Raw genomic sequence first — 26,197 nt, forward strand, 5'->3', positions numbered from 1 at the left:
TCTTTTTAACTACCAGCATGCCTTCCCCTCCCCCCCGGAAAATGGGGTTTATAAACTCTTGAGCAGCCTTTAAAACCCCAAACATTTTTAAAACCCCAAACTACAAACCCCTATGGGATGTTTTCACTAAATTGCAGTTTCCTGGACACCACCCCTGGGATTCAGATTCAGCAAATCTGGGTGGGACTGGGGTATCCGCAATTTTAATAAAACCCTAGGTGTTTCTTTCCCTCCTCTTTCTCTTCCTCTCTCTTTAAAGGAGGGGGCTGTTGCCCAGGCTGGTTTCAAACTCCTGGGGCTCTCAAGCGATCCTCCCACTTCAGCCTCCCAAGAAGCTGGGACTACAGGCATGTTGTCACTGCTCCTGGCAACCCGAGGTATTTCTGAAGATACAGGTGACCTTCAGGTGCCACAAACATTTATTAACACTCAAAGAGAGTTTTCAAAGATTAAGTCAAATTTGAAAGTCTGGCTTGAAATGACTGTTAAGTATAAAAACTTTTTCCTGGTCGGGCGCGGTGGCTCACACCTGTAATCCCAGCACTTTGGGAGGCCGAGGCGGGCGGATCACGAGGTCAGGAGATCAAGACCATCCTGGTTAACATGGTGAAACCCCATCTCTACTAGATATACAAAAAATTAGCCGGGCGTGGTGGTGGGTGCCTATAGTCCCAGCTATTCAAGAGGCTGAGGCAGGAGAATGGCGTGAACCCGGGAGGTGGACCTTGCACCGAGCCGAGATCGTGCTACTGCACTCCAGCCTGGGCGACAGAGCGAGACTCTGTCTCAAAAAATAAAATACGATAAAAAATAAAAACTTTTTCCTTTATGCCACATATATTCTAATAAAAATATCTGCTCTAAAATTTTAGTATCTGGGCCACGCGTGGTGGCACATGCCTGTAATCCTAGCGCTTTGGGTGTCTGAGATGGGAGGATTGCTGGAGCCCAGGAGTTTGAGACCAGCCTGGGCAATATAGTGAGACACTCATCTCTAAAAAAATTAAATTTTTAGTATCTCGGACAACAAAGCGGGAGAAGGCGGCCTTCACCCTCAGCCAGCTGTGGTGGAAAAAGAAGCTTTGAATCTTGCACTTCCCCACTATGTAGCTGGGGAGCCCTGGAAATGTCCACTTTTATCTCTTGGCCTCAATTTCCCAATCTATAAAACGAGGATACTACTACTTGCTTTGCACAGTAGTTGAGGGAGTTAAACAAGGTAATAACCCAACAAACATCAGTCCTTTTCCCACAATGGGCCTGAATATGCCATCTGCACCTGATAGATGGTAAATGCACTTGGCAAAATGTACCAAGCAGACAAGTGCCCTGTGCAGACTCTAAAATTCCACTTTTCTATGAGAACAATAAAATGTGCAGATGAGCTCTTTCTTCCTAGGATAGCCCTGCACATGTTAAAGGAGCTGGGGCTGTTGCACAAATTTACTTCCTGTGATAAAACAATTAGTTGTGGGGTTCCTTCAGTAGTTGTGGCTTACCTCCCATCCCAAGTCCTGATTCCATTCCTTCTCAAGACACCCCCAACCCTTTCCAGTTAGTACATTATCACCAGGCTCACTTCCTGAAGTTCTAAGGAAGGGAGTCATTAGCCCACAGCTTTCCACAACTCCATTACACACACTTCAGAGTTAAAGAATAGAGCCATGCACCCTTCCCTTGCCTCAGAAAGCTGGCTCTTTCTCTAATGGGGAAAATTTTGAGCTCCCGGCCAGATCCCAGGTGCCCTTGAGTGGGGACGAAGAGGCTGCCTGTTCCACTTCCTTCTGTGCTGGCTCCCACACCCCAGGACCTACCTGCAGTGCCCAGAGTTGGCTGTGTGTGGAGGTGTGGGCCTCAGGGGAAGCAGGCAGGGTAGAATCTTCCCAGAGCTCTGGAATGCTCCACAACCCCCTAAAATCCTTTGAATAGGGTCGGCATTTCCCCCAGGCTTCCCACATTTACATATGAATCGCGCAAGTCACCCGGGCTATCACAGCAGGGCTCGTCCTAAAGGATGGAGCTGGAACCCTAAGCGTACTGGACTGAGAAGTGCACCAGCAGGCCCAGCAGTACCTGGGATCAACACCTTCCTTTCTATTTGGTGTCCTTTCCTAGTCCTAAAACCCTCGAAATTCCACCTCGGGAGTTTGAATCTAAGATTATTATCTCTTCCTTTTCTACCCCATGCTAAACCTTTTTGTTGTTGCTTTGGGTGGGAAATGGGGAATGCCCTTTTGAGGGAAGAATTCCAAAGGCCCAGCCATCTCTTGTGATGAGAGGCAAAACTGTAAAGCTGGCAGCAGTTGCCTGTTTAGTCTGCCCCTGGGCCTCTTTCTGCAGTCTTTCACCCAGAGCTTAACCAAGGGACCCCAAACATCCCCCCCGTCAATGAACCCTAAAGCTCTCACAGAGCAGATTTCAGCTGGGTGGTCCCAGGACAGCAGGAACAGGGATGGCAGGAGTGATTCACAGGACTGTCCCGCTCACATCTTCCAAACATTTACACTTAAATGAGCCAGGGGAGAAGAAAGGTGCACAACAATATGCCACAATTTTTTAAGAAAATGCACGATTTTATAAGAAAACGGAGAACAGGGAAAAGAGATGAAAGAAAGGAAAATCTGCAAAAACCCATATATATATTTCTATATAAACATATAGGCTGGGTGCGGTGGCTCACGTGAGGCCTGTAATCCCAGCAACTTGGGAGGCCGGTTCTGAGGTCAGGAGTGATCAGCCTGGTCAACATGGTGAAACCCCATCTCTACTAATAATACAAAAAAATTAGCCTGGTGTGGTGGCACATGCTTGTAACCCCAGCTACTTGGGAGGCTGAGGCAGGAAAATCGCTTGAACCCAGGAGGTAGAGGCTGCAGTGAGCCGAGATCATGCCATTGCACCCCAGCCTGGGCAACAAGTGTGAAACTCTGTCTCAAAAAAAAAATATATATATATACACACACACACACACACACACATACACATATACACATATATACATATATATACACACACATATAAAAAATATGTAAGTGTACAGAGAAAGGTCTGGAAGGAAAAGACACCAAATTCATCCCAGAGTTTGTCTCAGGGAAGGACCTAGGATTTGGGGTAGAAGTTGAGATCAATGGGGACTTGAGCTTAACTGATACTTTTCAACCTCACAGGCACAAAATAATTTTAAAAAAAAAAGGTCATACTGGCTGAGCACAGTGGCTCATGACTGTAATTCCAGCATTCTGGGAGACAGAGGCGGGAGGACCACTTGAAACCAGGAGTTCAAGACCAGCCTGGACAACACAGTGAGACCCTCAGTCTCTACAAAACAAACAAAATTAGCTGGGTGTGGTAGCACGTGCCCGTAGTCCCAGCTACTCCAAAGGCTGAAGTGGGAGGATCACCTGACCCTGGGAGGCTGAGGTTGCAGTGAGCTGTGATAGCTCCATTGCACACCAGCCTGGACAACAGAGTGAGACCCTGTGTCAAAAAGAAAAGAGAACAAATATTTATATGGCACTACATGTGTCATGCACTGTTCTAGGTATTTTACAAATATTAATTTAGCTTCATAACACCCTATTGTCCCCATTTTACTGATGAGGAAGGGAGAAAAGTTAAGTAACTGCCCTGGTAAGTAGAAGAGCTGAGATCCGAACCTACCTTGGCTCTAGAGTCTGTGCTCTTGACCAACAGCTATTCTGTCTCCAGTTTTTTCCCAGGCAGGCAAACCATATGCATTCTAACCTGGAATTCCGCCTTTGAGTTTTGGTAGCCATCTGGTAGCTAATAACAAAGTGGTGCAATTCTAGAGCACAATTTAACCTCATATTTAGAGCCACAGTTTGCCCACAATAAGACCGTGAACAATGATACATTTAAGCATATTTGCACATATTAATACGATTGCATTTATAAAATGCTACCCAATATAACATAAATTATAAATCCCTTAGACAGGCTGGGCGCAGTGGCTCATGCCTGTAATCCTAGCACTTTGGGAAGCCAAGGCAGGCAGATCGCCTGAGGTGAGGAGTTCGAGACCAGCCTGGCCAACATGGTGAAACTCTGTCTCTACCAAAACTACAAAAATTAGTTGGGCATGGTGGCATGTGCTTGTAATCCCAGCTACCCACGAGGCTGAGGCAGGAGAATCGCTGGAACCTGGGACGTGGAGGCTGCGCCTCCGGCCTGGGCAACAGAGTGAGACTCTGTCTCAAAAAATAAAAAAATAATAATAATAAGTAAATCCCTCAGACAGAATCTAATCTAGTTGTGTCATATACAGCAAATATGCAACAGTATTCCAGGTAATTTATGGCAGAAATTGTGTGAAATGAAGGGAAAGGCCAATTTTATCAAGTCCTTTCATTTTAAAAGTTAAAATCTAGGGCAAAGAGGGATAGGGGAGTAAATTAAAACTTTAATACTTTTTCTACTTTAAAAAAAAAAAAATCAAACCTCAATACTTTATCTACTTTGAAAAAAAAAAAAAAAATCAAACCTTATAGCCGAGGAGCCCATTTTTAGGAATTTATTCTACTAAATAATTGGACAAGGGCACAAATATGTTCATACAGGGATGGTTGATGTTTTAAAAAGTTTAGAAGCAACCTAAACAGAAAGAACTAAAATTTCCTCAAAAGGGTCTGGGTAGAGAGCAGTGGAGCATGCCTGTAGTCCCAGCTACTCAGGAGGCTGAGGCAGAATTGCTTAAATCCAGGAGGCGGAGGCTGCAGTGAACGAGAGCACACCACTGTACTCCAGCCTTGGTGACAGAGTGCCTCTGTCTCAAAAAAAAAAAAAACCAAAAAAGCAAAAGGGCCCAGGAAAATAAACTATGGCATGTCCATATAATAAAATACTCTTATAAGGCCGGGCACAGTGGCTCACACCTGTAATTCCAGAACTTTGGGAGGCCAAGGCAGTGGATCACCCGAGGTCAGGAGTTCAAGACCAGCCTGGCTAACATGGTGAAAACTTGTCTCTACTAAAAATACAAAAATTAGTTGGTTGTGGTGGCATGCGCCTATAATCCCAGCTACTCCGGAGGCTGAGACAGGAGAATCACTTGAACCTGGCAGATGGAGGTTGCACTGAGCTGAGATTGTGTCAATGTACTCCAGCCTGGGCTACATCTAACGTGAATTGCTGTAAAAAGTTTATGAAAGAACTATAGTTTTGTTAAAAAGGGAAAAATATTTCAAATGCACGTATTTGGAAAAAGTGTTAGAGGTGACAGAAACTGATTTTTTCCTTTCTTTTCACTTATTCCCATTTCTAGTATTTCTATGATGAATATATAATATTGCTATGACAAAGAATAATAAAATAGAAAAAAGAACATTTGCTGCAAAACGAGAATGTTCTAACAGTCAGCCCCCAATTACCGTTAGTCCATTTCAAACATTCTTCACCTTTTAATAATCGGAGGTTTCTTTCCTATCAATCCCTTTAAATGGATGAAGAAAATAGGGGCCAGGTGCGGTGGCTCACGCCTGCAATCCCAGCACTTTGGCAGGCCAAGGCGGGTGGATCACGAGGTTAGGAGTTCGAGACCAGCCTGGCCAACATGGTGAAATGCTGTCTCTAAAAAAAAAATACAAAAATTAGCTGGCGCAGTGGTGCCCACCTGTAGTGTAGTCCCAACTACTCAGGAGGCTGAGGCAGGAGAATCCCTTGAACCCAGGAAGCGGAGGTTGCAGTGAGCCAAGATCACGCCACTGCACTCCAGCCTGGGCGACAAGAGTAAGACTCCATCTCAAAAAAAAAAAAAAAAAAAAAAGTAAAAAAAGAAAAGAAAACATTGTTGAAGTAATATGCAAAAAAGAAAGCAAAAACACAACTGCCTGCCTAGCAATGCATCTAGAGCAGTCTTTCTGCTGCAAACCCTGAGAGGAGGCAATTTGTCTGTACGCGTGCTCACCTCCTCCCCAGCCCTGCCTGGAGGAATCACAAACCCTGGTTTTCCATGTAACCACAACACTCCAGCCAGCCCACCCAACCCCCACTGCTTTTCCTCCAGCACCTACTTTACTATTTGGAGAAATTTTATCCTGCTCTGTGTAAAACTTCCAGAGCTGCAGGGCTCACAGCAGACTTCCGGGATCACCAAACTTCAGAGGTAAATCTATTACAGTTAGGTCCTAAATCTCAACAGCAAGAGGAAAAACGTTCCTGGTGGCTTTTGCTCTGTAATGCCAGTCTATTTTGGCAAGTAGCCTGAGGTAAAGTCCCTGCTGGGAGAAATTCCACCTTGGAGACCTAGCTAAAAGCCTCCCTTTCCGCTTTTCATCTCCAGGTCCCAATCTAGGCAAACAGGGTAACAAATGAGGATCAAGTGCCCAAATTACTGGAGTCTGCAACTTCTTACGCGGCAGGATAGTGAGTTTAATACTAGGAGTAACTCAAACACCATTTCTGAACACTCACCAAATACACTAAATCCTAGCGAGGTATGCTGATGAGCCTAAAACTGTGGGGTTATTATTTTTTAATATTTAGGCAGCATAAGTAAAATAACAGGGCAAAGATAATTTTTGTAAAATAATTAAAGTTGTCACTGTTTGATAAGCAAATTTTTATAATGTCAGTCAAAAAATCTTTACATGAAAAGCTGTTTTCTACACACACACACACACACACACACACACACACACACACACACACACACACACAGATGTTCTATTTTACCAAGACTCCTGAGGCAAGATAATACTGCTCACATTTTACAAATGAGGAAACAGGCAAAGAGGAATAAAATGACTTAAGACCAAACAGTTCATAAAGCAGCATATTCAAAACCGGCCTCCCAAGCCAGTGCTCTCCATTAAACGTGAAGGCGTGTTCTGGATTTTGTGTGTTATCCATAAAAGCATGGCCGTTTCCTGCATTATATTTCCATTAACACTACAGTGATGGTTCAAAATTTGTTCAACTACATAACCCTCTGGCTATTTTTCTATCCCACTCTATAAAATCGCTTTCTTCAGTTTATATTAATTAGGCGGTTTACTTTTATTCCTTCCACTTGCTCTCATAACATTTTATATATCGTTTACAACTATCCCACCTTCCCCCCAAAAAATCAATTGATCTAAATTATAATCGTTTAAAGTTTTAATTATAGGCTGGGTGCTGTGACTCACGCCTGTAATCCCAGCACTCTGGGAGGCCAAGGCAGGCAGATCACCTGAGGTAAGGAGTTTGAGACCAGCCTGGCCAACATGGTAAAACCCCATCTCTACTAAAAACACAAGAATTAGCAGGGTGTGGTGGCGCACACCACCAGCTACTCGGGAGGCTAAGGCAGGAGAATTGCTTGAACCCGGGAGGCGGAGGCTACAGTGAGCCAAGATGGTGCCACGGAACTACGAAGGAGGGAGTAGTTGGACGACAGAGGGAGACTCCATCTGGGAGCTGGGGCAAGGATATGGAAAGCTGAAATGTCCTCTAAGCATTCTGTAGTTTCAGTCAAGTCGTTTCATCTGTTGGAACTTCAGGACTAGCAAAACAAGTGGGGTTAAACTAGATGGTCTTTAAAGTTAGTTCCATCTGAGTGAATGAATCTAGTCTAACAGGCAAGATATAAATTCATGAAACAAAAGAATAAGACAAAATAGAATAAACTTAAGTAGTTAGTGCTTAGGTTTTATTTATTTAAAAGGGTGAACCTAATCTCTCAAAATAAGGATTACTGTATTTCTTTTTTTTTTTTTTTTTGAGATGGAGTTTTACTCTTGTTGCCCAGGCTGGAGTGCAATGGTGCGATCTCGCCTCACCGCAACCTCCGCCTCCTGGGTTCAAGGAAGTGATAGGCGGGTGGGGCAACTTGTAAAGGGGAAGGGAGGTGGGCAGATAAAACACAAAGAAATGGCCATTTATGAGGACGTACTATGTTCCAGATATGTGATTGTTTTATTTTTCTATCTCATTATGAAACAGGTATTATCTTCACTTTACAAATTGAGAATCCAAAGCTCCAAAAGGTTAACTAATTTTTGTCAAGTTAAGGCCATTTAGTAAATGGAGCTGAGATTTGAACTCGAGGCAGGCCGACTCTGATGCTTGTTCCTTTGTGTAATTACACAGTGTTCCCTTGTAATATTCAGGAAGGGTGATGGCGTGAGAGAGCTAACAAAAATGTTAGAATGCTGAAAGATTTCTAGTAAAGACAGAATTTGTTACAGGTCAAGGAGGATACTAGGGGTACAAAAAGCGGTGAACTAAATATGAATATACTTTCAAAAGTTAAGTCCTTAAAGATACAGAGAGCTGTAGAAATGGAAATGACACTGGGTGGAACCGAGCTGGTTTCAGAGAGATCAGAGGGCACATTACAACACTGCAGAGAGAAGGGTTTGACTCCTGTGAAGTCCAACAGAATAAACACACTTTGATTGCAGTTGGGAGGCTTAATACAATAAGGAACTGAAGATAGGAAACAAAGTTCACGGAAGGAACAGATGTGGGGGGAGGGAAGGGGAACAATACAAAAACCAGTATCAAGAAGGAATTTAGAAGTTACCAATCCCTATCATTTCAGAGAGAAAATGCACCTAGGAAAAAATGACTAGCTGCTAAAAACCTCAGCCTCCCAACTAAAGCTGGGTTTCGTTTCATTTTTGTCTTTATAGGTGCAGGTTAAGAGCCTGTTAGGTCCAAAATGGTGCCCTGGAAATTCAAGTTAAGTCAAGCCCATGTTGGAGGACCACCAGGTAAACCACTGGCTGTTCCAGGACCACAGCAGGCTTATCTTTTCAGTCTGTGGTGCCTCCCAGTACAAATCTAACCAGCCAGCCCATTCTGAAGGAGACCTAGACGAGAAACTTTCCACTTAGCAGGAGGGTATGAGATGGATTTTCCAGATCATTCACATTCTCTGACTAACCTTTATCCTCTGGTCACAGCCTGGACCCCAAAATTGGCCAGAACCAGAAAGGCTGTTTGGCATGAAGACAACATACAGCATACACACACACAAAAAGTTTAACAGGGAGTCCAGTAATTATAAAAATAACACAGTAGAAATAAAGTTCACTTATGAGAACTGAAGAAGAAAAGACATAATGGCAAGAAAGAAATAATCGCTACATGATAAAAGACTCCTAATATTCTCATTTCACAGATAAGGTAGTTAAGGCTCAGTGAGATGAAGTGATTTGAAAGCTAGAAATAATCTTCTGGATTCTACAAGAGTGTCAGTACTCATCATTAAGATTCCTGAATGTCAAGGAGTGAACAATCGATAAAACAAGTCAGGGCTACTCTGGGCACACTGCCTATGGGGTAACCCTGCTCTGAAAGGAGCAGTAAAAAAAATATTAAAACTAAAATTAAGGCCTGGAAATGGTGGCTAACACTTATAATCCCAGCACTTTGGGAAGCAGAGGTGGGTGGTTCGCTTGAGCCCAGGAGTTCAAGACCAGCCTGGGCAACATGGTGAAACCCTGCCCCTACAAAAAAAATTAAAAATTAGCTGGGCATGGTGGCATGTGCCCATAGTCCCAGCTACTCAGGAGGCTGAAGTAGGAGGATCTCTTGAGCCCAGGAGGTTGAGGCTGCAGTGAGCCATGACCATGCCACTGTTCTCCAGCCTGGGGGACAGAATGAGATCTTGTTTCAAAAAAATAAATAAATAAAAATAAAGTCAAGTCTTCTTTTCCATTAATGTCCAAAGAAGTGCAGAGACTGAGAGAAAAAAAAAAAAAAACATGCCAGGAAAATGAATTTTAGCTTGACACCCTGATAATAAACTTGCTGCCCCCACAAGATAAACAAAAACATGAAAGTAAGAAAGGAAAGACACTTGAGATTAGAGACAACTGAAAAAAACAAGAAGAGTAAATAAAAGCTCCCAGGAGAGCGCTGTCCGAATGTTGCATATTTTTAGCACTGTATATACTCTTGCTCTGTACAACACCTTCCAAAGTAAATCTCTAAGGTTGTTCTCACTCAAGGTGCACTTGATAAGAAGTTCAGGGCCCGGGTTCCTTAAGAACACAAGTGCTCCTAGTACCTGGTATAACTACCCTTTAAATCTATTTTTATGCTTTATCCTAAGAAGGCTGGCTGAGTTCATACCTTGGGTTTTCTTCCTGTTTTGCACAAACTCTGAGCGCCTGAGGGTGCTGGGTGCTGTGCGGCGGAGGCAACTATTCCTTCTCCAAGTCTCTAGGCCATTTAATTTTCTCTCTTCCTCTAAATGCCAGATATTCTTCTCTAATGACGAGCTCTGAGGAATCCCCAAATGACGTTCTCCTTGGTCTCCCGTGGTACACTGAGTCTGCAGACCATCCAGAAGGATCCCGCTGCCCCCACGTGCCTTTGTTCTTGATATGTCAATGCCATTATACTCCAAATTCTCCACTTGATGGAGAGAATCTGTTCCTCTGGAATTACGGGATTTATATGCACAGTTTGCAAATAAAGCATCATAGCCTTCATTTTCTGTATCAAAATTACCCTGATCCATGACATGAGTCTTAGCTTTGGGATACATGTTGTCATTTTGATAAACATTCGTGTCCCCTTCATGGTATTTGATAAATTCTTTATCTTTCTTGACCCCATTCACATCTGAAAAGCTCACAGGCTGCCCATTAGGATAACTCCCAGGAACATGATATAAATTGCTGTGTTCTCTATTATAAAAATTAGTTTCCTGACAATCCTCAAGATTATGATTAACATTCCTATGGTCTATATACCACAACTGAGGTCGACCTAAATTCGCTGAAGAATCATCCAAACCCCTATGATCAGTCAATTGTTCAGCTTTTTTAGAGTCCTCAGGATTATAATTCAGATTCTTACAGTCTGGGTAGCCATTTTCCCCATATCCACCAGCTTTTGAGGTCACATCTGGGCTTCTCGTGGGCGAATTATCCTTCGTCCCAGGGCTGGGACTCTCATAATCTACATTTTCTGGACTCCTATAACCATCATGACCTCCGTGGTACACACAGCCCTTTCCACTTTCATGTGCTTCCCCACAGTCCACATAGCTTGGTTCACTCTGCTCAAAATCCCAGTATCCACAATCCCTTTTTCTGTAGGGCCGATGCTGCCCTTTGGCCCAGTACCTGGGATCCAAGTCATTTTCTCTGTAGAGTCCATCCAGCACCGTAAGGTTCCTTTTCCGTACACTCCCGTAGTCTTCATACTCCCAGGTGGAGTCCCAGTGCCTTTTTTCCTCCACTTCACTTTCTTTTCTAGCCTTGTGGGTTTCACACATATTCTATGTGCTTAGAGAAAAAGGTTTTACTTTTCTTTTCCATGGGCCTGGTCTAGGCTGTGGACAGGTGCAGTCTAGCCTTAGGCTGGATCTGTCCTGCTTAAAATGTCTCCCAAGCATTCCAGACACTCTTCTTGTCGCTCTGGTCAGAGCACAGAGAGATGTGGAGTTATTTCAACCTCAGGATCCAATCAGCGAGCTACTCTATCTTTCTCCAGAGGCCAGCAGATAATGAGTAACTAGTATGCATGTGATTGGAGTTGCCAGCTTTGTTTGGTGTTTCCCTCAAGCTGGTCAAACTGGCTTGGCTGCTTTACTTGCTGAAGATAGAGGCATTCTGCTGCTCTAAAGGTTTTGCAGGAAAAGTCGTATGAAAGAGAAACAGCCCCCACTTTAGAAGTCCAGGTCAGGTCACATATCAGTCTCCCCCGCCTCTTTAATCCTTTAGTAAGCCACCAGGGGTATAAACAAATGCTTTCCTTCCCATGCAGCTCAAGCTGGACCTCCATTCCCCATCCTCCAAGTCCACCTTTCTAATCCATGAACATTCAAAACCTTTCAGGACTTCACCCCTTAACTTAGAGGCAGGACTCTTCTGAGTGCTTTGCTTTTCTGGAATTCAAGTCACCAGTTAGTGTATACTCTAATCGCGAGCTGCTCAAGCTCCCACCTGCAGACAGTTAGTCATACAACTGAAGGAAGAAAAAGTACTTCCTTTTCCTTTGATCTGGAGAGTAGGTGATTTTATAGCGTAAACACTCTTCCCAGAATGGAGTTAGGTATGCTTTCACATTTTCCCAGATATTTGTCATGCCAGGGAAGCATCAAAAACATTAATTTCTTAAACCTCTTTTCCAGTTAACTCATACAACATATTTAAGAAGTGGAAAATGAGGCCAGAAATGAAAAAGGCAGGTAAATGGCTATTTAAATCAACAAACATTAGCTGGTTACCTATCACAGAGGAGGCACTGTGGAAGAGAAAAAGACGTACAAGTTAGTCCCTGCCTCTTACAATGCAGAAGCAACCCGCTTAAAGGAAGATCGAATGTGATAAGTGCTATGGAGCAAAGACAAACAGCAACGGCACCAAAGCAAAGCCCCTGGTATGGCAAGTGGAGGCTTCAGGGAAGCGGTCGGATGTAAACAGTGACTTCAGGGAGAAGGAGGATCTCTGCAGACTTCACATATGGAGCACTAAGAAATGGGGAATCATCTGAAGGATATAATACATGGTAAATAAGAGAGGAGGCTGAAGAGATAGGTTGGGGTGGACCCCAGAGGATGTCAATGACATTTATTTTATTCAATGGAAAGCAGAGTCATGAGGTTTTGAGCAGGGGAAACATGCTAAGAGACAGGCCTTAATAAGATTAGTCTTTTAGCTGTCTGGTCATTCATTGGATGTCTAGGAATGATTCCTTGAACTTAAATCTTATTTGTGAAATAATATCCAGAACTCTCAGGAGAACTGGGTTACATGCTTTGTTAATAATTAGATGTTTTCTCTTGGATAATGACTAATTCTCTCTGGGACTCAGTCTACCCGTCAATAAAATGAGGCGGTTGGCCACAGTGACTCCTGATTCCCCCAGCATTTTTTTTTTGAGACAGAGTTTCACTCTTGTAGCCCAGGCTGGAGTGCAGTGGCGCGATCTCAGCTCACTGAAACCTCCGCCTCCCGTGTTCATGTGATTCTCCTGCCTCAGCCTCCCGAGTAGCTGGGATTACAGGCGCCCGCCACCACGCCCTGCTAAATTTTGTATTTTTAGTAGAGACAGGATTTCACCATGTTGGCCAGGCTGGTCTCAAACTCCTGACCTCAGGTGATCCACTCGCCTCGGCCTCTCAAAGTGCTGGGATTACAGGCGTGAGCCACTGTGCCTGGCCCCTACAGCTTTAACAATCCATGTTTCTATTTTCCCTCACAACTTATTTTTCCTTTCCTCAAATACTTGATGTGCTACTAGGTGCCTTTTGGATTCTTTTCTTTGTTTGTTTGTTTTGTTTTTTTGTTTTTTTGTTTTTTTTTGAGACGGAGTCTCGCTCTGTCGCCCAAGCTGGAGTGCAGTGGCGCGATCCTGGCTCACTGAAAGCTCCGCCTCCTGGGTTCACACCATTCTCCTGCCTCAGCCTCCCGAGCAGCTGGGACTACAGGCGCCCGCCACCGCACCCGGCTCATTTTTTGTATTTTTAGTAGAGACGGGGTTTCACCGTGGTCTCGATCTCCTGACCTTGTGATCTGCCCGCCTCGGCCTCCCAAAGTGCTGGGATTACAGGCATGAGCCACCGCGCCCGGCCGCCTTTTGGATTCTTTACGGACTTACTGAATAAGCCTTTATTTATTTACTGGACTTAGGGTCTTGCTCTGCTGCCCAGGCTGAAGTGAAGTGGTACAATCAAAGCTCACTGCAGCTTTGAACTCCTGGGCTCAAGGGATCCTCCCACCTCAGCCTCCCTAGTAGCTGGGATTATAGGCATGTGCCACCGTGCCCAACTCGAATGAAACTCTAGATTGTCAAATCGTCTTTTATTTTTATTTTTTGAGACAGAGTCTTACTCTGTCACCCAGGCTGGAGTGCAGTGGCATGACCTTGGCTCACTGCAACCTCCATCTCCAGGGTTCAAGAGATTCTCCTGCCTCAGCCTCCCAAGTAGCTGAGATTACAGGTGCCTGCCACTACGCACGGCTAATTTTTATATTTTTCAGTAGAGACGGGGTTTCACCATGTTGGCCAGGCTGGTCTCGAACTCCTGAACTCCTGACCTGATCACTCCTCAAGCGATCTGCCCACCTGGGCCTCCCAAAGTGCTGGGACTACAGGCGCGACGGGCCTGAATGAACCTCTATATTGTCAAACCTTCTGATGTCCACTTGTTCTGGTTCCTTGCACCTCCTCAACCAACAGCAGCAGCAGTGACAGCCCTGGCAGCTACCATGTTTTCAGTGTGTACTATGGGCTACGATCAGTACTAGGAAGTTGGTAGAGGTTTTCCATTTTCACTACCCTCCTAGGAGAGTATTTATTATACTTGTTTTACCACAGATATAGAAACAGTCTGGGAGTGTGAATAACCTGTCCAAGATCACATAAGCTAGTACATGGCAGGGCTACAATTTGCACCCAGATCTGTTTGATTTCATGGCACTAGACTAAGAAGAATATCTCAAAACACAGTAAATCTTAATTTTCCTCAAACCAAGTAAATAAACAAAGAGACACTATCCTGGCCTAATTCAAAAGTGGATCACTACTGAGACAAGCCATGTACACCCCAACACCACCATTCCCTCTGTTTCCAGTCCTGGCCGACCAACCCTGCCCTGAGCTGGGCCTCACCAGCCAACCACCATGAGCACACAGAATGGCAGTGACACACAAGACAGCCCAGCACTGAGTGATTCAGTCATTACAACCTATTACCTAAACCCAATAAAGATTGCGACTTGGTTCACCAAACCAACAGGAAGTCAACATTATTCGGGAGAATAGCTTTCGCCGCAAGTTATAACAGAGCAACAGTGTAACAGAGAGAGCACTGGAGACCAGATGAGGAAATGACACCTGCCTTCTAGAAGTTCAATTTCTGCTAAAAACCAGTTTGCAGGTATGATTACCCTCTTTGGCTGTCACTTTCCTATGTAGGAAATGTGGACATTAATGATTTCTCTGCCACTTAAATCTAAAATTCTAGGATCTTGTTTATTTCTAATCCAGTTAAAAGATTAAACTTTCTCTGTTATGGAAAACAAAGTTCTCTAGCAACTTGATATCTCTGATAAAGCTAGCAAGATAAGAAAAACACACCTAATAAATCAACCAAGAGAAGAGATAAAAAGAGAGGACTAAATTATAAGTAAGGATCCTAGTTATAAAAAGAAATTATTGGCCGGGTATGGTGGCTCACACCTGTAATTCCAGCACTTTGGGAGGCCGAGGTGGGTGGATCACTTGAGGTCAGGAGTTCGAGACCAGGCTGGCCAACATGGTGTAACCCCGTCTCTACTAAAAATACAAAAAATTAGCTGGGTGTGGTGGCGGGGGCCTGTAATCCCAGATACTCAGGAGGCTGAGGCAGGAGAATTGCTTGAACCTGGGAGGCAGAGGTTGCAGTGAGCCAAGACAGGCGCCACTGCACTCCAGCCCGGGTGACAGAGCGAGACTCCGTCTCAAAAAATAAAAAAAAGAAATTATAGTTGGGCAAGTAGAGAGCGAACAGTTGGTTACAAAAGGGGGCTTCCCCCTCCTTTTCTAAGTCTGATTGCCTTTAGGACATTAAAGATAAGCAGTCTGCATAAAGAGATAAACTCCCTCAGCTTTACCTCCATACTACTATGACCCAGATCTAAACAAAAGCTGTGAATGGCTTGCCATTTTTGAGTAATAAATTTGTGTACAGAGAAAGTGCCTGAGGGAAAAGGGAGAATGACTTTTCTACTTTTCTCAATGCTAGGACTGCTGGTGAAATAGAACCCTGTAGACAGCCATCCCTCCTTCAGCACCCCCTCTCACTTTACACAACAGTCACACTACAATGGCTCTTTTCAGCAGTCCCGAAGCACCATCCCACCATGATGTTTGCTATTTGCTCCTCGGGGGTGGGCTATCATGACTATTTGTGTGACGCCCAGAGCGGACAGATAGACTGCCACCTATTCTAGAAGTGAAGATGGGGAAGTGGGACTTGGAAAGAGAGAGAAAAGAGGGAGAAGGTAGAGGAAAGGTAAAGGAAAAAAGGGGAGAAAAGTGTGCCAAAAAAAAAAAAAAAAAAGAGCAAGAATATGTAACTCCCTAAGCTTTTGTGGATTCCTTTGTGACTGCCCATGTTGTTGCTCCACTCTGAGGGTCAACAACCCCTCACTCTCTAGGACTCTGCCCAGTGACATTCCGATTCCTATAGTTCTTGCTATTTTCCAGAGCACCATGCAAATATCTCTCTTGGCTAACCTATGTTGTTACTTCATTATACTTGCTTATCTCCTTTTCTTATACTGAAAGTTCCTTGAGGGCAAGGATGGTCTAACTTGTCTTCCTATCTCTAGCACAGCTCTATAGATGGTAAAACCTCTTTGCAAAAATTATAACACTGAGAAAATTGTAACAGTGAGAAAATTATAACAATGAAAGAGATCTGATCTAACCAACCCTCATCTTGTCTTTAACCTCCAAACTGCCCTTGATCACTCCTGGGCTTGGCCTAAGCTAACTGTGGGAGAAATTTAGTTTACAGTTGAAATGGAAATAGCCCTTCCACAAAACTAAACCACTTTTGTAAAACTAATGAAAGATCACCGAGTCGGAAGGATGAGAGGAGTCTAATTCTGCTAAGATGTAGACATAAAGGATCATTAGCCATTATTTAGAAGGTAACAAGATTTGCAACTTTCACAATTACCCCTTCAGATAACACCATTATTGTAGAACCCAGGATTAATCTTTTAAGATGTCTTTTCAGGCTTTTACTTTTTTTGTTGTTGTTGTTGAGACGGGGTCTCGCTCTGTCACCCAGGCTTGGAGTGCAGTGGCCGGATCTCAGCTCACTGCAAGCTCCGCCTCCCGGGTTCACGCCATTCTCCTGCCTCAGCCTCCCGAGTAGCTGGGACTACAGGCGCCCGCCACCTCGCCCGGCTAGTTTTTTGTATTTTTTAGTAGAGACGGGGTTTCACCGGGTTAGCCAGGATGGTCTCTATCTCCTGACCTTGTGATCCACCCGTCTCGGCCTCCCAAAGTGCTGGGATTACAGGCTTGAGCCACCGCGCCCGGCCCAGGCTTTTACATTTCTAAGGACTGATGGCTCCACCTGGACCTGTCAATCAGTCCTGTGGTCCCACTCAGCAAGGGACTTGGTACAGGAGGACCATTGTCCACACCCCTATGATTGCATCCCCAATCAATCAGCAGCACCCATTCCCCTAACCCCCTGGCTGCTAAACTATCCTGGAAAAACCTCTGCATTTTTTAGACTGATTTAAGTAGTAACTCCATCTCCCACATGGAGTGGCCAGCTGCATGTCAAACTCTTTCTTCATGCAATGGCCTCAGTGAATTGGCTTTATTTGTGCAGTGGGCAGAAAGAACCCACTGGGTGATTACAATGGGGCACACAGTAGGTATTTAAATGTTCAATGAATCAATGCATGTAGCATTTATTTAGCACATGCTAGATGCTAGGTAGAGGGCAATCTAGCTTAGAGGTTAAGCGCACAGGCTTTGATAGCCCTGGATTTAAATCCTGACTTTGCCACTTAATAGCTGTATAATCTTGGGGAGGTTATTTAATCTCTCTAGGCTTGTTTCTTCACCTTTTCACCATCAAACCTACCCTGCTACCTGTCTGTAAACCCGAATGCTCTGCCTCCCTCCTTTAACAACGAGGAAGTGTCCCTGCTCTGATCCCAGGCCAATCTCTCCATTGGCTTGCCAGCCCCCTCCCCTCCTGACCACTCAGAGACTGTTCTATCTAACAGCAGTGAGGCCCCCTCTCCCTGCTTCTTCAATGTGCCCATTTTAGTGGATCAGTCTCATGAGTTTATGAACACGTGCTAATGTTTCTCGTCTTACAAACGACTTCCACTGGCATTTCAATCCAACGTCCCCTGCTGCCACTACCCTTTTTTGGTTTCTTTAACAGCAAAACTCTTCGAAAGACTTTTGAGCACAATGCTCAATGCCTCTCTTCCTTACCTCTCATTTTCTCTTTAATCCACTCCAATAGGGCTTGCATCCCAACATCATCCCTTCAGTGAAACTGCTCTTGATAAGGTCACCAAATCCCATGGTCATTTCAGAGACTTGACCTTACTTGGCCTCTTGGCAGCTTCTGATCCTGTCACTTGTCCTTTCTTTTTTTGAGACAGAGTCTAACTTTTTCACCCAGGCTTATGATCTTGGCTCATTGCAACCTCCACCTCCCATGTTCAAGTGATTCTCCTGCCTCAGCCTCCTGAGTGGCTGGGATTACAGGCACCTGCCACCACGCCTGGCTAATTTTTGTGTTTTTAGTAGCGACGGGGTTTCACCATGTTGGTCAGGATGGTCGCAAACTCCTGACCTCAAGTGCTCCGCCCGCTGCCTCGGCTTCCCAAAGTGCTGGGATTATAGGCGTGAGCCACCGAGTCCGGCGTCACCTGCCCCTTCTTGAAACCGTTTCTCCATTTGGCTTTCCTTCTGCTTAGCTGGTTGCTTCTTCTTTGCTGGCCCATCTCTCGTCTTCCGTATTCCTAAAGATTGGAATGCCCCAGGGCTAAGTTCTAGATCATATTCTCCTATACACCCAATTACCTGGCACACAGCAGGAATTCAAGAAGTATTAATATGACTAGAAATGTGGTTGCTACTTGCAACTCTAATCCTTCCAGTTGCCTAACCTCAGGTTACTCCTCAGGATTACCCTTGACTCTTCTCAATCTTTTTTTTTCTTTTTGAGACGGAGTTTCACTCTTGTTGCCCAGGCTGGAGTGCGATGGTGCAATCTCGGCTCACCGCAACCTCTGCCTCCCAGGTTCAAGCGATTCTCCTGCTTCAGCCTCCCTAGTAGCTGGGATTATAGGCATGTGCCAGCACACCCAGCTAATTTTGTATTTTTAGTAGAGACAGGGTTTCTCCATGTTGGTCAGGCTGGTCTCGAACCCCCGACCTCAGGTGATCCACCCGCCTTGGCCTCCCAAAGTGCCGGGAGTACAGGTATAAGCCACCGCGCCCTGCCTTTTCTCAATCTCTTATACCTCACATCTAATCCACAAGCAAGTCCTACTGGCTCTAACTCAAAATATGCTGAGAGCTGAGCACCTCTCATCATCCCCACTGCTGCCACCCTGGTCCAAGCTGCTGGCATCCATCCCTTGCCTGGGTCACTGCAGTAGCCTCCTAACTGGTCTCTCAGCCTCTGCCCTGTGTCTCTTCTGTCTCTTCTCTTCTGTTAAATGGTAGGTCAGGTCATATTATTCCCCTGCTCAAAACCTTCCAGTAACTTCTCTTCTTACCCTAAATGATGAACTACAACTGTGCCGTTGCTCTAGCTGAACCGGTCTCCTTGCTCTTCCTCAAACACCTAACACACTCTCGAGCTTGCTGTCTTATCTGTCTGGAACGATGCCTCCCACCTCCAGAAATGGTTTGGCTGGCCCCCAACAATCTTACTCAAACATTATTTTTCAGAAGGTTTTCTCTGATTTCTTTTCTCCATTGATTGTTTTCCCTTCTGAAAAAAAAGCAAAAAATATACTCAGAGTTTTACTTACTTATTGCTTGTCTCTTCCCATGAGGGCAGGGATTGCTACTGTGACTCGACAGCACTACCTGGAATACAGTGGGAGCTCAATCATACTGGTTGACTGATGACTGTCCTGTCTTTTGAGTCTTATTACATCTGGTAAAGTGAACAGTAAAAGGAGGCAGCAAGCAGCTCAGGTAGGATGGGGTGGTGGGAACGCTCGCAACTAAGGGTCTCAGGCCATCTGAAGATGAATTATTTTCCTGTACCATGCTGCAAAGCCTCAGTGAAATCTGAAACCGAAACTTAAATACCTCGATGCATTCCAGCTTCTCCACCCTCTGCCTGGAGCTGAGTGAGGAAATGTTCACAAGGCCATCCTACAAACTGCTAAGAACAGTGACTCACAGGTCAATTATACCTCAGTTCACCATTGTAAGCTACATTTCTTGACATACATTCAACCATCCAACCTAAAATGAGAAACTAGTTTCTCTCCTGACTTAACATAGCCTATTAATGGGTTCTGATGATGGCTGCTGTCTTACACTAGGATAAAATCCTTTACAAGTAACTCTGAGCTCATTTTTACTGAGCCAACACCCTGAACCAGATGTTACACAAGTTGAAGATACTTGCTTTTTTCTTACATACTGACAAACTAGAAAGAAAGATTATTATTTCCTCTACATAAACTTTCGTTATCTTGAAAGACCACAGAATGGGCCGGGTGGGGTGGCTCACGCCTGTAATCCCAGCACTTTGGGAGGCCGAGGTGGGCAGATCACCTGAGGTCAGGAGTTCGAGAGCAGCCTGGCTAAAATGGCAAAGCCCCGTCTCTACTAAAAATACAAAAATCAGCTGGGCATGGTGGCGGGCACCTGTAATCCCAGTTACTTAGGAGGCTGAGGCAGGAGAACCACTTGAACCTGGGAGGCGGAGGTTGCAGTGAGCCGAGATTGCACCACTATACTCCAGCCTGGGTGACAAGAGCGAGACTCTGTCCCAAAAAACAAACAAACAAAAAACACAGAACGATTTGGCTATTTAATTCTATTATCTCTTACTAGTTTGAGAAGGAATTCTTGTTTTTTTTTTCTCTGTCACCCAGGCTGGAGTGTGGAGTACAATGACATGCTCACTGCAGCCTCGGCCTCCTGGGCTCACCCAAACCTCCCACCTCAGCCTCCCAAGTAGCTGGGACGACAGGTCCACATCCAGCTCTTTTTGTATTTTTTTGTAGGAATGGGGTCTCACGATGTTGGCTGGGCTGGTGTTGAAGCAATCCTCTCACCTTGGCCTCCCAAAGTGCTGGGAGGCATGAACCACCACATATAGGTGTGAGCCACCACGGCCGGCTGAGAAAGAATACTTATACCTAAGGGATTCCAAGGAGTCTGCAGAATGACAAATTGTTTCTGCATATAAAACAGTTACACGTTCAAATTTTAAAAATCTGTCTAGAATATTACGTATCACTTTAGTATAAAGATGTTATTGTTCCATATCAGTCATTCTCTGGCTTGTTAATCTATCAGCTCTCTTTAGTGGACCTTAGATGCTACCTCGTAGACTGGGGAAATATTATTTTCCTGAAAAACATATTCTGATTTAATTTGCAACAGACGTCATTAAAAATTACTTTTAGAGTCTCTGGTCAACCTTCCTTTGACATTACCTTAAAGGCCAGGAAGAGGAAAGTTTAGGAGCAAGGCTCCTGACTCGCTCTACAGTTTGCCATCCACTGCACTGATTTAGAACAATGGGGTTCTGGCACTGACACATACCAAAAGTAGCCAGGGTCATGATTCCAAGGCAGCAGGAAACAGTATAATTAGCTATAAAGGTCAATATCAATATGATCACTGGGGTTTTAAACACACATAAATACGAATGATAATATGACTATGTTTTTTAAATTAATCAACGTGTAGCCAGTGCCTGGCTCATCGTGTGTGCTCAAGAAATATACACTGAACAAAGAAACGAATGCACACCCTCTTTTCAAACTCAGATGTGTGAACCTCACCTAGAGATAAGGTAGTAATAGGTAGTCCTGATCAGAGCTTCTATAAATAATACGTCCTGGGAAACCTCAAAGTCTGAGAACTAACTCTTAATGTTTCTGCTGCTTTGCAAGTCAACCTGTTCATCAGACTTAAAGGTAGTGTGTTTGAGATCTAAACCTTAACTTGTTAATTAGCAACTCATTTGACTGGAAGCTTCTTGAGACCAGCGAGCACATCTATAACGTTCATCGCTATGTACCCTGCCCTTAGCACAGTGCCTGGCCCATGGTAAAAACAAATGAATACTTCCTGGATGAATGAGTGATTGACCTGAACACCACACAGAAGCCCACAAAATGATGTTTCATTCCCCAACACACAGCAACCATAAATACTGTCTAGTATTCTACCCTGACTCTAGACGATAATTCCAAATTTAAAACTCCTAATTCTCAGTTACAGCCAAAGACTGACTTATTTAAAACTAATACTGGACTTTTTATTTCCAATAATTGAAATCTACATTATTTGGATCAGTCCCTCATAGAAAAAAAAAATCTTTAAAATAGAAATCTAAAAGGAGACCTTTTCTGTAATAAGCTAAGATCCCAAAGAACTCCCGAGGGTAAATCAGAATTGGGCCAGCCCTCTTGCTAAATTACAGCTGGGTTCCGACACCTTGGTCATCCAAGGTACAAGGTACACCGAGCCTTGAAATTGGTTTAAGTTGGACCTGGGCTGAGAATGACTAGTGTTTGTTTCCATGTGGAAATTCCTTCTTAGCATTTCTTAGGAAATTTATACTTCTAAAAAAAAAAAAAAAAAAATCAGCTGAGAACTCTAGAAAACAAGAGAAGGTACTAGGATCCTCCTGGGAGAATAAAGCCTAACAATAAATGCAGAGACATTAAGAGTTTAAAGAAATCCACCAGTGTCAAGCTGACGCAAGAGCAGAGAATACTGACACGCAGAGTAAAGTGTGAAAGGTGACATTTCTGGGAATGAGGACAAGACTGGGTGGGAAGGCCAGGGTCTGATCATCTGGGAATGAGGACAAGAGTGGGTGGGAGGGCCAGGGTCTGATCAGTTAACTTTGCTCACAGTTGTTGCTATGTAATACATGTGTTTAGAAGAGTGTGTGCTCCTGGCCCTGTGCGTTGCCAACAGTGAGTCATTCTTGCAAATAAAATAAAGACTAATAAGCTTACTTGTATAGTATGCTTTATACAGATCTTATAACGGTAGTCTAAGAAATAAAGTTTTATAAGCAAAGGAAGTCCTTAAATTAGCAATTCTGACACATGATTCTGTATAGTGCTAAATCTTGCACAGAGGGGCAAATGTTCCATTATTTGAATACCATCCAGTAATGTTTGTCCAGTGTTTTCTACTGCTTAATATTTGCTATATAGTTCTTTATAAATGTTTTAATAGAAGAAATGCAAAAGAGAAGATATGAATATTGTTGTGAAATATTCCTACACAAAATCAGGAACATATCTAAAATCTGCATTAGCATAAGCAATATCAATTTCAATGGCAAAGCCAAAATCAGAACAAGCAGACAAAATATTTTCAACATTAAAAAAGAAAATGAGCTTTCATGAGACAACATGCACCCGAACAGGCCTAACAGAAATGCTTTTTCTTTCTTTTTTCTTTTTTTAAAAATTGAGACGGAGTCTCGCTCTGTCACCCAGGCTGGAGTGCAGTGGCGCGATCTTGGCTCACCGCAATCTCCACCTACTGGGCTCAAGCCATTCTCCTGCCTCAGTCTCCTGAGTAGCTGAGATGACAGGTGCTCACCACTATGCGGTGTGCTAGTGTACACTCGCTAATTTTTTTGTATTTTTAGTAGAGATGGGGTTTCACCATGTTGGGCAGGCTGGTCTCAAATTCCTGACCTCAAGTGATCCACCCGCCTCAGCCTCCCAGAGTCCTGGGATTACAGGCATGAGCCACTGAGCCCAGCCCTGGAAATGCTTTTGAATACACACTTAACAATTCCACCAACATCAACATAAAATGAAAACCTTTTTTTGATCTATGAAATATTAGTCACAAAACAAAGATCAACACTATCAGATAGGGCAACTAATGCTCTGTGTATTTAAAATTCTATTTAAAGGCATGTAAACCGATGGAACAGAATAGAAAATCCAGAAATAGAGCTGCACCACCTACAATCAAGTGATCTTCAACAAAGTTGACCAAAATAAGCAATGGGGAAAGAATTCTCTATATAATAAATGGTACTGGAAAAACTAACCATATGCAGAAGAATGAAACTGGACTTCCATCTCTCACCATATACAAAAATTAACTCAAGATGAATTAAAGACTTACATGTAAGGCCTCAAACTACACAAATCCTTGAATAAAACCTAGTTAACACTCTTCTAGACATTGGCTTAGGCAACCTGCAACAAAAACAAAAATTGACAACTGGAACCCAATTAAACTAAAGAGCTTCTGTATAGCAAAAGAAACTATCAACAGAGTAAACAGACAACCTACAGACTGGGAAAAACTATGCATCCAACAAAGGCCTAACATCTAGAATTTATAAGGAACTTAAATCAACAAGAAAAAACAACCCCATTAAACACTGGGCATAGGACATGAACTGGCACTTCTCAAAAGAAGACATTTAAGTAGCCAAGAAATATATGAAAAAAAATGCTTAACATCACTAATCATCAGAGAAGTGCAAATCAAAACCGCAATGAGAAACCATCTTACCCCAGTCAGAATGGGTATTAAAGTAAAAAAAATTACAGATATGTTAGCATGGTTGTGGAGAAAAGGGAACACTTATACACTGTTAGTGGGAATGTAAATTAGTTCAGCCCCTGTGGAAAGCAGTTTGGAGATTTCTTACAGGGCTAACAGTAGAATTACCATTCGACCTAGCAATCCCAGTATTGGGTATGTCCAAAGGAAAATTCTTCTACCTAAAACACACCTGCACTCAGTTGACTCCAGCACTATTCACTACAGCAAAGACATGAAATCAACTTAGGTGCCTATCAACAGTGGACTGGATAAAGGAATCCTGGTATATATACACCAAGAAATACTATGTAGCCACAAAATAGAATGAAATCATGTCCTCTGCAGCAACATGGAGGCAGCTGGAGGCCAGTATCCTAAGACAATTAAGGCAGAAGCAGAAAACCAAATATCGCGTGTTTTCACTTATAAGAGGGAGCTACATATTGGGTACACATGGACATAAAGATAGAAACAACAGACACTGGGGACTACAGGACAATGGAGGCAGGGAGGGAGGCAAAGGTTGAAAAACTGCCTATTAGATACTATGTTCTCTTACACAGGTGATGGGATCAATTGAAGCCCAAACCTCAGCATTATGTAATATACCCTTGTAACAAATCTGCACATGTACTCCCTGAATCTAACATTTAAAAGTCAAAATAAAATTAGATTTTAAGAGTAATTTTAAAATACTAAACATTTGTGGTATTTCTTTCAATTTTTAAATGATTTTTGACATTTATCTCGTACTAATGTTCTTCTTTTAATGTTTTATATTATCACATTAATATTCTGATTTTATAAATCTTCTATAGGTGTGTAAGATATTAAGGTTAGAAGAAGCTGAGCGGCCGGGCGCGGTGGCTCAAGCCTGTAATCCCAGCACTTTGGGAGGCCGAGACGGGCGGATCACGAGGTCAGGAGATCGAGACCATCCTGGCTAACACGGTGAAACCCCGTCTCTACTAAAAAATAGAAAAAACTAGCCGGGTGAGGTGGCGGGCGCCTGTAGTCCCAGCTACTTGGGAGGCTGAGGCAGGAGAATGGCGTGAACCCAGGAGGCGGAGCTTGCAGTGAGCTGAGATCCAGCCACTGCACTCCAGCCTGGGCCACTGAGGGAGACTCCATCTCAAAAAAAAAAAAAAAAAGAAGCTGCTGAGCAAAGGATATGGAAGCTTGTATTTTTGCAGCTTTCTATAAATCTAAAATTATTTAAAAATGAAATTTAAGAATGTTTTTAAGATGTTGATGCTGGGGGAAGCTATGTATGTGTGGGGGCACAAGATACGGGAAATCTCTGTACCTTCCTTTCAGTGTTGCTGTGAATCTAAAATAGCTCTTACAAAAATCAAGTCCTTTAAAAAAGTCTATTATCAGGTAGAGAATATTTTTACATGTTATTAAAATATATAGTCATATCATGACATTGTGACTCACAACAAACCGTGCATTTATTTAATATACAAATATAAAACCTCTGAAAACCTTAGTGTAACACTAGCACAGGAAAACTTGTCACCATTGATTATGATCTCTACTACTATTCAAGAATGTGTAAGTAAAAGTTTTTTAAAATACGAAATTATAATTTAGGAATTCCCAGGAATTCCAATTTCTTACTCCTGAATCTCAAATATTACTATCCTTCAGGAATTTGAAAACATTAGTTGACTACAAACAACTGACAGAAACAAATGCAAATTCCTTCTAGAGTTCAGGTGTCCTCACCTCAAGTCTCAAGATTTTCCAAATACTATGACCAGCACACAGTAAGATAACCAGACACACAAAGAGCCTAGACCACAAGAATGAGAACCATGGGACATCAAAAACAGTCCCACTAAGACTGAATATCTTGGAATCATACATACACAGACTCTAAAACAGCTATGCTTACCATATGGAAAGAAAATAAAAACCAAGGCCGGGCATGATGGCGTGGGTCACATCTATAATCCCAGCA

At 43.4% G+C, this 26,197-nt stretch overlaps 1 protein-coding gene and 1 long non-coding RNA gene across 21 annotated transcripts in view; both read right to left on the reverse strand.

Annotated features, from left to right (window-relative positions):
• DNMBP (dynamin binding protein) overlaps window positions 1-26,197 on the reverse strand; it is a 122,058-nt gene that overhangs the window by 34,583 nt on the left and 61,278 nt on the right. For 3 of the 20 annotated variants that reach the window (XM_077947207.1, XM_077947203.1, XM_077947212.1), the window contains exon 1: window positions 19,476-19,755. The exons of 7 other annotated variants lie outside the window; for them this stretch is intronic. Coding sequence is in view for 2 of the 13 variants with exons in the window: in XM_077947202.1 (XP_077803328.1) it covers window positions 10,081-11,233 (1,153 nt within the window). In the remaining 11 variants the exon portion in view is untranslated. Of the gene's footprint in view, window positions 1-1,814; window positions 2,058-10,080; window positions 12,635-19,475; window positions 19,756-26,197 lie in introns of those variants that run through there. 10 more of the 20 variants (XM_077947213.1, XM_077947214.1, XM_077947208.1 and 7 more) reach the window with 5 other exon arrangements.
• LOC144331255 (uncharacterized) lies at window positions 15,396-25,386 on the reverse strand. The gene is made up of 3 exons (XR_013398263.1): window positions 25,257-25,386; window positions 16,699-16,831; window positions 15,396-16,273 (listed from the first exon to the last, which is right to left on the reverse strand). It is a non-coding gene; the product is annotated as an uncharacterized LOC144331255 (long non-coding RNA).

Source organism: Macaca mulatta, chromosome 9 (genome assembly GCF_049350105.2).
Source record: "Macaca mulatta isolate MMU2019108-1 chromosome 9, T2T-MMU8v2.0, whole genome shotgun sequence".
Lineage (NCBI taxonomy): Eukaryota > Metazoa > Chordata > Mammalia > Primates > Cercopithecidae > Macaca > Macaca mulatta.